At 36.2% G+C, this 14538-nt stretch overlaps 2 protein-coding genes across 7 annotated transcripts in view; both read right to left on the minus strand.

Annotated features, from left to right (window-relative positions):
• aopep (aminopeptidase O (putative)) overlaps positions 1-8444 on the minus strand; it is a 92000-nt gene extending 83556 nt beyond the window's left edge. The window contains exons 1-5 of one of the 2 annotated variants that reach the window (XM_051901842.1): positions 8336-8444; positions 3737-4636; positions 1875-2041; positions 1627-1771; positions 626-892 (exon numbers count right to left, since the gene is read on the minus strand). In XM_051901842.1, coding sequence (XP_051757802.1) covers positions 626-892; positions 1627-1771; positions 1875-2041; positions 3737-4476 — 1319 coding nt within the window. In that variant the 5' untranslated portion in view covers positions 4477-4636; positions 8336-8444. The remainder of the gene's footprint in view (positions 1-625; positions 893-1626; positions 1772-1874; positions 2042-3736; positions 4637-8335) is intronic. The other variant, XM_051901841.1, reaches the window with a different exon arrangement.
• Positions 8445-8582: 138 nt separating this feature from the next.
• Positions 8583-14538, minus strand: part of dock8 (dedicator of cytokinesis 8) — a 52522-nt gene continuing 46566 nt past the window's right edge. For all 5 annotated transcript variants that reach the window (XM_051901836.1, XM_051901837.1, XM_051901838.1 and 2 more), the window contains 4 exons: positions 14329-14472; positions 11651-11757; positions 10671-10841; positions 8583-9670 (listed from right to left, as the gene is read on the minus strand). In XM_051901836.1, the coding sequence (XP_051757796.1) occupies positions 9619-9670; positions 10671-10841; positions 11651-11757; positions 14329-14472 (474 nt within the window). In that variant the 3' untranslated portion in view covers positions 8583-9618. The remainder of the gene's footprint in view (positions 9671-10670; positions 10842-11650; positions 11758-14328; positions 14473-14538) is intronic.

Here is a 14538-nt window from a genome sequence, read left to right on the forward strand (position 1 = left end):
ATGAGATACTGATACATAATCATATGCAGTGTTAACTAACACGAGACTGAGAGGGAGTGTGCAAAAACTGGCAAAAACCAATGCAAGTTCAGTTTTCACTGAAAAATAACTGAAATTATGTTTTAAACAAACACTTCAGTCAGAAATGATAATGTAATTATTCTCATTTTGTTTAAAATCTGTATGACTTTCTTTTTTCTATGAAACACATAAGGAGAAATTTTGAAAAATGTCCTGGTCACTGTTTTCCATGCATGCAATAATTATGAAAAGCATACAATGCACCAAAAAGACTTGGAATAAAATGCATGAATTTTATGGACCACATTTATGACATATGATTTATAGAGCAATTTGTCCTTTTTGAGGTTTTGAAAGTTTCAGTCCTTATTCATTGTAATTGCACAGAAAAAAAGAATAAAAACATTCTCCTTTTGCATTCCAAGGATGAAAGTAAGTGATATGGGATTTGTAAATCTTGACATTCCTTTAAGTAGCCAAACTAGGGATAAAATGGATCAGTTGAGTTCTACCATTACACATTATTTTTATGATTGCTGCACACTACAGGTCAAACAAAATAATATTATTCCAGAATCATATTTGAGAGAAATGCAGCATTTACCTGGCCATGCCCAGACTGGAGAACCCTGAGGGAACAATGAGCACATCTAGGCGTGAGAATGGATGGACACCAAGAACAGAGTGGGCTGCAGTCAGACAGAGAGGCAGCAGAGGTAGAACCATGTCTTTTGCCTTTTGCAGGTGACAGGGTGGGGCAAATACCCGGTGAGGAATAACAGTCTGTGCCCTAGCATCGCTGAGCATGAAGCGACATGGATAATCCATGTGGGAGCAAACATATTGCTGATCAGCGCTGTCCAAAGAAAGACTGCAATACAGAGAAATATGTAAATCTTAATGCAAAATACACTAAACAATAACATTAGTTGTAGGCTTTGATTCAGCATGCAGTAAACAAGAATCAACACAGTCACTGCATCCTGTAAAGATACGCAAGGAACCCAAGATCAATCACAATTCAGTATGCAGATAGATGTGAGAAAAAAGACCATTAGCAATGCAATATGCAAATATTGTGATATTTAATCAATGTCATCACTACTTAGAAACAATTCTGCATTTGTTTTATCATTTTTTTACTAAGTAGTATTTAGAAACCTATATTTACAGAAAACCAGAGTGTATGATAGAAATGTGTGTATTTTATGTGCTTTTTATTTTCAAAATGCCATTTTGGAATGTAAAAAAAACAACAAACTTTTCTCCATACTTATTTTATAAGGAATATACCATAGAAGTGCACTCTTTGCAAACCAAATTTACATACAACTTTTGGAACAGGCAAAAAAAAGCACTGAAAACATGTTTTAAAAGCACTCTTTTGTTAATTTAATGTACTTTAATGTTGTTAATAATGTGACTCTGTAATACCTCTTGTTCTTGGGAGATTTTCAAATGTTAAAAACTGTCAAGTTTGTCAAAACATAATAAACAATACACCTAAAATCTACAAAAAAGTTTCAGTGAAGTCTGAAAAAGTCAGTTTTTTTTTTTTTTTTTTTTTTTTATCTAGACTTACACTTAGTCACATGAACAACATACCTGGGTACTTTGACACAAGTTTCGTCTGTCTTTTCAACCTCAAAGTTGGGAATGTTTACTCGAGCCTCTTGCCATTGCCCTACTGCTATGGTAAAGGTAGAGGCTGGCATTGGCATCGTAACATAATAATCCCACTGTAAAAAACCTGAACGGAGTAGAGAAAAGACTTAAGCATTTTCCATAGTAAAATTATTGCATTAAATTACACCTCTGTGATTATGAACTGCTGAGTTAGGGTTTAACTGTACCTGTCTCCGCAGGCTTAGGAAAGGCTTGATTTTCACCACTCATCAGAACAGTGTAATCACACGGAGCTCTCACGCATGCTTGCCACGTTGACATGGCAACAGGTGGCTCCTGGCACGGGAAGAGGGCTCTGTTGTTGATGGGCGAGCCCATGGTATATACACAGCATCTAAACGATAAAGATGTGGCATCACAGCATGTTCTGGATATGGTCGTGTGTGGGTAGGGATGGGTAAAAATACAGACTTTCTGATTAATCGCAATCTTCATTTGAACAAGGTCAATTCTTAAAAATCACACGATCGATCTTTTACTCTATGCCAGTGTTTCCTACAATGCTTTTCAAAGATGGCGCTGAATCTAAAGTCTCGCGGCAAAATTAGTAATATATGGCCTACACTTGCAGTCCGAACTGAATGTGAGAAGATAAAAAGGTTGTTACGACAAAATAATACCACGAAAACAATTTCGCGAGTTGCACGCCATACAGCCTAGTCTGATTCACGAACAAGTGACTCTTTTAAACGGTTGTTTTTAATGAATCAAAATCATACAGCGCAACCAGTGTAGTCCGATTCACGAACAATTTGCCACTCCTTTTAAAGGAACTAGCTACCGCCAGACTGCTTTCTGTATTCAACTTACGGAAAAAGCGTAACTGATGTCGCGTCAGTTACGATTGTTTCGTAAGTTGAATACGGAAGGCGTAGGACGTTTTGAACTGCGAGAGGCGCTGCACTTTTTTTGTAAGTTGAATATGGAAGGCGGTCTGGCGGAAGCTAGTTATTTTACTTTATAACGTGTTAAATATGGATATTTTTCTTACACAAATGCATCGCTTTGCTTCAGAAGGTCTTTATTAACCCCCCGGACCCGTTTATGAGTACATTTATGATGGATGGATGCACTTTTTTGAGTTTCAAACAGCTGGTTTCCGTGCACTGCCATTATAAAGCTTAAGAGCATCAGGGTGATTATTAATATAACTCCGATTGTTTTCGTCTGAAAGAAGAAAGTCATATACACCTAGGATGGCTTGAGGGTGAGTAAATCATGGGGTAATTTTCATTTTAAAGTAAATTAATCCTGTAATCAATCATTCAAAAGATTCACGAACTTTGGAGTTTTTCGTTTGAATCAATCTGACGAATCACTGACTGACTGAAACGTCACAGCGGTTACAGAAAACAATGTTATAATTACTTTCATTGATGGAATTTTGTTATAAAAAATATTTTATAAATACCAATAAAAACCTTTATTTTTAGGAGTGTATAATTTACAACATTAGCTCAAGCTGCAAAATGGACATATATATGTCCAAATGAATTTGCTCTAATCTTCAAATCTGAATGAATCCCCAGCCCTAGTTGTGGGTAGGGGTGGGACAAAATATCTTTAGGGCAATATATAGTTGTCCTTCTCTGTGTGATACAATAATCAATACGCTGGCATCAAATATCAATATTTTAATTAATAAAATAAGGCGCTCTAGCCTCTAAATAGATTTCCCTGCTCCCAGCATCGCTACTTCATGGCTCCTAAAGGTGGCACTCAATACACGAATGAGGGAAACCTGAACATACAAGAGGTTTTTAACGGGATGGCGGACAGCAGTGTGAGTAAAATAATAGATGCCCCAGCCACGTTTAAGTCCAAAGTCTGGAAAACCTGCACTTAACCTTTTCACAGGCATTTTGTTTTCATAGTTAGACAGATTTCGTGATGTATCATTATAGGATTGTCTAGCAATATATTAATTATCACAGAATTGCTGTATCATGATATTATCCGTAGCGTGAGGTACCCTGTGATTCCCACGCCTAGTTGTAAGTGCATTTAAATATCTAAACATGGTTGGTACCTGCCATCCTGGTCTTTTGTCCACCTCACAGAACCACCTGCGGGCTTAGTTTCATACCAGATTCGGACAGCAGATGGGAAATCATGAGGGGAGCAAACCCCTTCCTTCCTGATCTGAAGACTCCACCGGTCCGTGTGGAACCGGAGAGGTTGTGCATTTAGAATGGTAGGGGAACGACTGCACTGAAGGTACAGCTCATGCTGCGATCTCCAGCAGACTGAAGGCATAGAGACCAGCCTCTGTACCAGACTGGATGACAGATGATCCGCATTTGCATTCCGATGGTCTACGTCAAGTTTATTTAAATTAGGTACTGTCGTTACATCCACCTCTTCCACTTTTGACACTATCAAGTCACAACAATCCAGCACCAAGGTGAATTCTTCACTTTCATCACCCGAATAGGTATTACTGACATAATTTCCTCCACTCAAACGTGATGGTTCCTCAGGGGGTATCACCTCATTGGGCTCAGGTATGATGGGAGAACTTGCGTCATGTTTACATGACACCTGAGATATGTTTTGTGCCTCTGTGTTTGATCCAGATCCCGGTTCACCTTGTTTGCAGGAACCAATACCAGGCTCCAGAAACAGAACAATACTGCCACCAATGACCTTCCTTTGAAAGTGAACAGTGAGGTCAAGCACATAGTGTCGGACGAGCATATGGTTGGTGTTAGCCCGCAGGGGCAGGTCATCTTTATTAGGATCCAGATCAATATCAGGGTTACTTTCCATGTCTGTTGGGAATGTTCTTTAGGCAGGAACAGATCTTGAAACCAGACTGAAATATCATTGGGAATAATGTAAATGGAATGCCATTTGTAAAAATAATTCGGCTCTCACAAAAATTCCACTCGTTATTGAGTCTGCATCTGGTCCTGAGGCATTTAATAGCCTGTAATTATAAATGTTGAAGAAAATATTACTTAAATGAATCTATTTAAGGTAAATATACAATCTCACCGTTAAACGGCAATCATAATACTTAAGATAGACCTCTTGAATAGCATAAACATCCCCAGGCCATCGTACATTACTATTATTCAGTACTATCCTAAATAATTACATGGGTAGTTGACATGAAATCTCAAGCAGTGACATGCTATACTTTTAAAACTATTTTGAACAATATTTTCTTATATAATTATTATAATGCATGCAGTTTTTATAACCTCATATTAACTGGAATATGAAATTGTAACAAACATTTTTAAAAGAACGTTCACAGGATTATTTAAAGGGATAGATCACATAAAAACATTCTGTCAGAAGTAACTCTCATGTCATTCCAAATTTGATTTTCTTTCTTTTGAGGAACATAAAAGAAGATATTTTTGAAAAATGCTGGTAATCAAATCATTTTGGTGCCATTTACTTCCATTGTAAAAAATTATAATGACAGAATTTACTGTGATTAAAAATACTGTAACTTAAAACAAATGGTGAACAGTTACAGCAACAAAATAAACACTTTCCACTAGACCTATACATAACTTAAACTAAAACCTTGATGATATGTGAAAAAATCTATAAAGTCTATGCTATTTGTGAACTATCAAAATAAATGTTTTTACTAAGAACAAGAGGACTGTTTCAATATTTCAATGTCTTGTAACTGAGCTGAAATTTAAAGAGTAGGCTACCCTCAGACTTTTGAAGTGTACACTTGTGTTCTCTTTCGGTGCAAAGGGGAAATTTAATACTGTAAGTGGTGCTTAAAGCAAACACTGTAAATAACCCTTAAGATAAATACTACTCTCTTGGTGATGACTAGGCAATCCATTCATATTCATTCTTTCATAGAAGTTGTTCTCAATTCTGGAGTACCAGCACTGTACAGTCTGGATGTCTTCCTTAGAGCTTTTCAGATTGTAGTCCTAAAACCTGGAAGGTTTTTGAGTCAATTCCATCTGGAATTTCCTCTGGGTTTTTATAATGGACGAATTTGATTTATGTCAAGTAATATTCTGTAGTTATTAGTTAAGATTACTTTTATGTTTTCTTCTACACTTTATATTAAAAGGATGTGTTGTGCTTTATAAATCACACAACATACAGCTGTAGTCCAAATATAGCAATTTAAGCATTTTACATTAAAACACATTGACTTCAAAATTCCTGTTTAAAGTCTGGTTGAAATGACAGTAGTGACAAATCTTTTATTCCATATTGTGAAATAAGTACGAAATATGTCCGAAATTAATATTCATAAAAATGTAGGCGAACGTACCCGTATGACTACAACGTCCGACCGAGATTCTGAATTTTCCCACGGGAAAGGAGTTGTAAATGACAGTGAAGCAACGTGACTGACGCCCCAAGTCACATAACAATGTCGACATGACAGATGTAGGCTACTGTAGGTCCTACTGTAAGCTAGATGTAGGTCCAGATTTCATTCATAATACACACACTCATATACTGTAGAACATAATTTTTAATGATTGTAAAGGTCGTTCCTCATCAAATGTAGTATATAGTTGTTTTTATGATTTTGCATTTCCACCGCACTACTTTTCCATTGTTTTCAATGTAAACATGGCTTTACCCATTGCCCTAGGCTTTTCCCGCACGGCAAAACATGGCGCTGTGTAAATCAGTGTAAAATTTACAAAGTACTTTTTTAAAAATCAAACATGTGAGCGCAACACACATAGAAACTTATCAGTTAACATACTGCAGTAAAAATTCAAAATGTGGAGTTTACATTATAGCATATGATACAACATTAAACGACCAAGAGTACTGTTTTCCTGAATACCATCACGATTGAAAAGGTGACAGTGATTTCATACAACAGTTCAATAAACAAGTAGTTAAAATTAAATCACTTACATTTTAGACGCAATATTGACTGTTTTTGTTCTGTTTCAGAAATAGTTCCAAACAAAGATCACAGCAGAACATAGCACATCCCACAGAAACACTCAGCAGTGTTTTCTGAATGATTCAGCATTTTGAACGAATTGGTTGAGTCAAAGATTCAATGATCCATTCATAAATAACTGCCTCATACTTGAATGAATCAGCTGTTTGAACGAATCGTTTTAATGAATGACTCAATCACTCACTCACTCATTAAGACGGTCACCTACTGGCGGTTTAGTTTCATGTTTAAAAGTATTCTTTCCAACATTTCTTATTTGTATATTACATTTTTTTTAAAACAATCTCATAACATTATTTAATGCAGTTGTAATTTTTCAGTGTAAATGATTTAATTTGATTGGTATAACTCTCCCTCTGTTGCTCTGGCTGAAAGGATAACAGTATAGATAGACGGGAGAGATCGCTCAAATGACCTCGGATTGCAATCATCGCATAATTTCGAGGAAAATTAATAGAAATGCTCAGAAATGTGACGTAAACATATGATATTTTATCAATATATTTATAAATGTGTAAGCCTTTGGATTTAAAAGCCTTAGTGGAGTTGTTTTGTGCATTCTTGTGATCGTAAATAAATGGAAGCAGGTGCAAATGAATAGGTACCTGTTCTCTTTTTATGTGAATATAAATATCAGTTAGATTCGGCATGATTGATGTGCACTCCTGACACAAATTAATAAATTACTGTTACTGTAACATTTTTTATTGTAAAACATTCAAATATTGATGTTGGAATCTTAAGTCTTTAAGTAAAGGCCAAACGTTCGCAAGTTTGGATCGCTAAATCTTGAATGACTGTCAAATGTTGAACGAATGAGCGTCACGTCCCGCTTGTTTACTTCGAACCGGAAGACGGTCCCACTTTTGACGCAAGGCCTCATGGGGCGTAGGAAACTTGTGGATAGTGTCTTATTATTCTAACTGAATTTATTGATCAAATTTAAGAATTTAAAATGAAATATGAAGCATACATTTAATAAGAATAGGAAAGGTTAAAAAAAAAATGCCCTCGGGGTAAATATCACAAATATGCAGCAGATTTAAATGTCAAAGCTGATAGAACACTGATGAGAATATTGCTTCAGAATAAATTATATTTACAACGCAAAAATCCTATTTTTTTCTGGACAAGCAACTTTTTTACTTTGAAAAACAAAACAAAAAAAAACAGGAATTGTCCATTTTTATTTCATTGTGACTTTAAGGTATTACTGTGTGTAACTGTAGAAAAAAAAAGTGAAAGTCTAAAGTACTGGAAAGTGTGGCGAGAACTCGATTGAACGACTCTATTCAACACACCTTTATAACACGTAGTAGTTATTAACAGACGTTTCGAAAGCAGAATGTGTGGTTCATTAAAAATTAAAAGGGAAATATCCAAACTGTGCAGAGCTAGAGGACTTCAGGACCAGAACTGAGCACTGTTTTACAGTATGACTTCCATACAGATTCAAAGCGCGTGAGATTCTACGGGGACGCCTGAATCAAATGCAGTCAAAGGGTTCAAAACTTCTCAACAAATCAGCTTTAATATACTTTAATAAAGTGATCTCAGCTACTGAAGTGAGATTCCTTGTTTTCTTTTCTGATTCTTAAGATTTTCTCACAAAAAATATGCAACTGACAATAAACCTCAATAGCTGGTTTGTACGGCAGCAACAAAACCTGAAAGTCATTTTATAAATACTGAGAGTGTTTCACGAACCTGTTCCTCCCTGTGACAGTTCTACAACGCTTGAAAAGCCGCTGAACCGCGGTCTCATGTGATGTACGTCATCAAGCAGCGTCAGGAAGTTGAGCTGGATCTCATAAGGATTTACCTGTGATCTGTCTGCCCATATAGAAATTGACGAACCACGACAATGAATTAGTTTATAATGCAAGAACAGACCCAGATACTGCTATCAAAAGTCAAAATAATATTTCACAACATATTCTTACCGCACAACAGGTTATAAGCATGTAGCTTTTATTAGGAAGTTTCACTGACAAAAATATGTATATTTATTTGTGCTTTTAGACAGAAATAAACCAAGTTGAATTTGTAATGACCTATTAAAACCAACATAAAGTTTTAATGTGTAACAGAAAGAATGAAGCAAAACAACAAAAACAGCAGAGCTTATGTGCAGTGCACTTGTAAATTGAGAAGAACAAATGACTCATTAATTGTTCACTGGTATATTTTATCATTGAACCGAAGAAATTAATTTTTACAGTTATTTAACATTTGGAAAAAGAAAAGGAAAAAGTAAACATTTGATGTGCTCATTCTCTGCACTTTTAACTGATGCTGTTCTTCCCTCACTGTAAACCGGACTTACTTTTATTCTGATTTGATATGGTCACATTTTAATAATGGAATATGAGCTAAATATTCTCTATAAATAAAATATAACTATATATACACAACTGTATCATAAATCTTACAATTACAATATACATAGAATAAAACAAAAGAACCGAGTGATCATGATTAAAGCAATATGTAAACGCACAAATGAAGAGGTGATCTGTTTTATACCATTATTGCATCTTAACTGTCTTTTTACACATTTGACACTGTGGCTTTTAAATATCGATCAGGCTTTCTTTCTTGAAGCAGTTAATTTAAGGTTGTAGGTTTTTTCTTAACATGTAACATGTCTGTAAGTATTGTATTAGCTAAAAATACAATATGCTGTAACATACTAAGGAAGACTAAAACCATAACCAGAAAACAAGTTAAAAAAAAAAAAAAAAAGTGACTGGCTAAGGTTTTTGTTCTAAAAACAATTATAAACAAATAATACGCAAGTTCTAGATCCCTTAAAATCAGTTCAATATATACAGTATACAGAATACAACAATCTAGGATATTTTCAGGGGGTTTTAACACTGTGTATGAAACTCTGCTCGAGTCATCTAATTATCAGCTGACGAAGCTCTTGTTTCCTGGCACACTGCAACATCCTTCCCTTGATATCCTCTAGAGACGCTCTCTTGACATCATGAATTTTCATCTTGTGTCCGACGGAGGCTGTGCCTTTTGAAGGAATCTCTGTTACAAACACAAGAGGGAACAGGAGCTTAAGCATTGACTGCAATGTTATAAAGAAATGGCTCCAAAAAAAAAAAAAAAAAAAGAGCTGCACTGTGCAATATGAGTGCTCACATTGGCCACGTTTACACAGTCAATGTTTGGTATTGTGCAACTCTCAAAGTATATAAAGTGTGTAGAGCTGTATCTCATAAGGATTTTCCTACATATACATAAAATGGCTAACAAAGCCACTGAATTATAGTTTATAATGCAAGAATAGACCCAGATACTGCTATGAAAAGTAAAAAAAAAAATTCACAACACAATATTACTGCACATCAGTTACATTTAAACAGTGCGTACGTGGGGAACCTTAAAACTTGAAAACCATATTTAGTACTTCAAACAGGACTGACAACTGTATTCTACTGCTGTGTGAACATAGCCACTGAGACTCACTCCAAAAAAGCCATACTTGAAAGGATACCTCACCCTCATGTTTTTACAAACCCATATCCAGTTATTTTTTCAGAGGAAAGCAAAAAATTTGGTTAACACTTTAGTTTGGGAACCAATTCTCATTATTAACTAGTTGCTTATTAGCTTGCATATTGTCTGTTTATTAGTACTTATAAAGCACATATTAATGCCTTATTCTGCATGACCAAATTCTACATCCCTTAATCCTACCCAATACCTACAGTAAACTATTAATATGCAGTAAATTAGGAGTTTATTGAGGCAAAAGTCGTAGTTAACAGTGAATATGTGTTCCCCAAACTAAAGTGTGTCCAAAATTTGTTTTAAAGAATCTTTGCATATACCTTTTCCATACAACAGTCTCCAAAATATCACTATAAAAGCACCATAAAAGTAGTTCATAATGACAAAATCTTCATTTTTTTGGGTGAGCTATTCCTTTAGCACCAATTATGGAAATACTACCGAACACAAGAGAATACTTCCACCATTCACTGATTGCAGAGTCAAAGATCAAGTATACTACTAGTGGGTGTACCTATTCTCGATGCGAGGTTTGATGATGGGCTTGTAGAGCTCAGGGATCTTTCTCTCCAGCATTGGCCTCAGGTTCTCTCGCAGTTTGTTGTAGTTTTTCTTCATCTCCTGCTGGTACTCCTTCTGATCGGGAGTGATGAGTTGCTTGTTCTTCTCAACAGCCTCTCCACACCTGCAAATATGCAATCACAACAGCATTAGCAACACAACAAGCACAGCAGAGCACCAGGCGATGAATAATTGCTGCAATTATCTGCATTTAGATAGAAATAGACTAATGAGTTTGATAAGGAGAATCAACAATTAGTTTTATTCCCCAATAATCTTGCTCAAAGGAAAAAGCTACAAAGGGAACACTGAGGAACAAGAAAATGTGCTCTAGATCTATTTTAAAATCGATTTTAAATGGCTCTATACCTTTCAAAATATGTCTTAAACGGTCTAGTTAGAGAATTAAAATGCTATAACGTCTTGGCATAAGTAACAATAACTTGGCTAGAGAAGGACTGTGCTAGCTTGGATGGATTATGAAGAAAAATAAACATATTTTAAATTACAGTAAATATTTGTCTGCATGCTGGCAGCAATCAAGGCCCAGAATCCAATATGAAGTATTCTGTCTGTAAAAAGCAATATGTAATATTTTCATACAAACTGTATACATCCTGGAAAAAATCACTGTATTCAAAATCTTAATTCGTTTCGAGTCTTGGTTTAAACATTATGATGATTATGCAAAACAAATGCAGCTGGGTGACATTAAGACGGGTTTTCTCCGCTTGCGGAAAAGCCCCTCGGGTGTCTTACGTCCACGTATTTCAGCGAACTTTCAAATAAAGAACTTTAAACAAACCAATCACTATAAAATAAAGACGCTTCCATATTTGCTTTGATCCTACGATGGAAAACTTGCTTCATTCGATCATACGTCACTGAAAAAATTACGTGCATATCTCTTTTCCACTGGAAACGGCCACTCACCGCAGTATGAACTCTTTGAAACACAAACGCAGTTTGTTGTGATGACGGAAGAGCTTGGGGTCTGCTGGGATTTCATTCAAGAAGACCTGGGCCACCTCCAATGGACCCTGCAGAGACACACAGAGTGAGAAAAGGGAAGAAAAGGCCCCCCCCCCCCCCCCTCCCACGGCGCTAACGGAGAAAATGAATGCTTCATCCATTGGAGGCCACAAGGTAAAGTCAACACATAAGGGAAAGATCATGAATAAGTCTTTGTGTGAGTGATGTCACCGTGGAGCCAGGAGCAGAGGCATTGCTGCGCTCTTTGTATGTTGTTTCTCCAAAGGGCATTTATCACGTAACCGCAGCCATATGCACAGGATTTAGATATGTTTTAAACTTGATTAGTGTTGTAAACTGTCACTCTGGAGCTTCAGACATCACTATAAATATAGAGACGCCGGGAGCATCAGTATGAATCCCTAAAATTTACATTGCTCTTCTATACTGTACTTCTATTACCTAAAGTATTCAAAAACCACATCTGCAGTAGAACAGGCATGGAAGGAGACTGGGTGACTGGAAAAGTGACTGAGCCAGTGTTTATGTCAAGGGATCAAGGTTTGGTTGGTTAGCGTGGGTTCATTAGCCTCTGCTGGTAGATACAGTAACTACATCATTTGAACCCCAAAAAGCATCTTTTTTGATGGTTATTTAAAAAAATTTTCAAAATAATTTGCATTTCTAAAATTTCTTATTAATTATTATTATTTTGTCCAAAAAAAAAAAAAAAAAATTATATATAGGCCACTGCAAATAAATGTCAATTCATCTTTTAGTGCTTAATCCCGTTCTGTACACACAGAGTTCAGTAATTTACGGGAGTGACAGCCACATTCTACACCCGAATTAACTCCCAAAAAAGGCAGTTAGAGACACCCGTATTTACAAAAATTATACGCAGTGTGTATGGAACCGAACCAGTTGTTAATGACGTATTTTAACGTGCATCAGAGATGTGTCTCTCTTCTTTATCTGCGGTGCAAGAAATCACAGGGAAAGCAATACAAGCCTCGACTCATTTGTGTTGCTAGACCTTGCAAGAAAAACAGCAAACAAGAACAAGCCCACAATAAACCAAAACAAATCCAAATAATTTATACTGAAAACAAGACCAAATAAGACCAAAATATCACACTTGTTCACTTTAATAACTCCATAAACTTGATCCCCAAAAACGCTTATAATAAGAGGACATGGCAACACGAGGACATGGCAACACACGCTCTGTGAAGCAGCCTTTCCAAGCATAAGCAAAATACAACACCTCCATCAACTGTGTTTTAGTTAAAATTACTGAACATAAGTCTTTTGTCGCTGTAATATTTCTTTGGTCAGAACAGCGGATACCAAATGCGCAAGATGCCAGAACATTGCTTTGGTTACCACGGTTGTTCATCATTGCAGTTTCAGGAATGAGTCGTGTTCCGTGCACACATGGAACGATAATTTATGGGACTCACTCCCGCATAATATTCATTAATAGATATTTTACCCGAGCGTTTGTTTTAAAGTGCTCATTACACAGCTCAGAATAGTTAGTAGTGAACAGTGTTGGGGAAAGTTACTTTTAAAAGTAATGCATTACAATATTGTGTTATTCCCTAAAAAAGTAACATTACATTACTTTTGCGTTACTTTTTGTCCACCTGGGCTCGGCTTGCTTGTTTGTTTTTTAACAACAACAACAACAAAAAAGTTCTATTTTTGGCAAATGTTAAGGCGCTTTCACACTAAAAGTGAAATGAATGTCGGTGCAGATAGCCTAGTAGTTAGTGTGCCGACATATGGCACAAATGCGTTTACGGCGACCCGAGTTCGATTCCCGTCTCGAGGTCCTTTGCCAATCCCGACCCCCTCTCTCCGCCCAATGCTTTCCTGCTCCGCTTACTGTCCTTTCCGAATAAAGGCACAAAAAGCCCATAAATATATATAAAAAAATAAATAAATAAAAAAATTTAAAAAAAAAAGTGAAATGAAATGAATAAGCCTCAGGCTGAAGGAAATGCATATTTACGTCTGTACAGCAGAGGGCGCAGCTCAAACAAACCTTTTCCAGATCGCAAAAGAATAGGATACAGGAGAAGGAAGTTCAACACTCTTATTTCTAAATCTAATCTAAAGTAATTTTTTCTTATTAGTATGGTTTAACTGAATCATTGAAGGTCAGCAGCAAAGACATTGGTTAATAAAGTGAGATTAAATACATAAAGTATATTTGTGTAATTTAATATAGTTAATTATTACAGGTTTGCATAAAATTCTGAGATTGCATTTCACTGTTTTTATTCATTTTGAGGAATGCTGAATGTTTTCATGCAAGTGAGATGAGTAAATGCATGTTCACATTTAGTCTAGAACTACAATAACCATCATGTTCACACAGCGCACACAACACCTCTGCTCTTTATTTCTCTCAGCATGGGGACAGGAGAGCTGTCAGTCAATAAATGTGAAAAAGTAACTTGCGTTACTTATTTGAAAAAGTAACTTAGATATTTTGTTGTAAATTGAAAAAGTAATGAGTTACTTTACTAGTTACTTGAAAAAGTAATCTGATTACGTAACTCAAGTTACTTGTAATGCGTTACCCTCAACACTGGTAGTGAAGGGTACAAGTGCGCATTATAGTTTCTGACCTGATTGACAGTGGCTGTGACGGATCCCTGCAGAACCATCTGAAGCATCACAGCATCTGGCTTTTCTCTGTGCGTAGCTTCTGCCAGCTCTCGGGTCTTCTTTTGCATGTCCTCAATGGCCACCTCGATGGGCGTGAGGTCAAACTGAAAACATAAAAAAAGAGTTGGGGATTGATTGAGCAAGTAGTCTTTTAGATGCTACTTTTATGC

This window comes from Ctenopharyngodon idella, chromosome 8 (assembly GCF_019924925.1).
Source record: "Ctenopharyngodon idella isolate HZGC_01 chromosome 8, HZGC01, whole genome shotgun sequence".
NCBI classification, from domain to species: domain Eukaryota; kingdom Metazoa; phylum Chordata; class Actinopteri; order Cypriniformes; family Xenocyprididae; genus Ctenopharyngodon; species Ctenopharyngodon idella.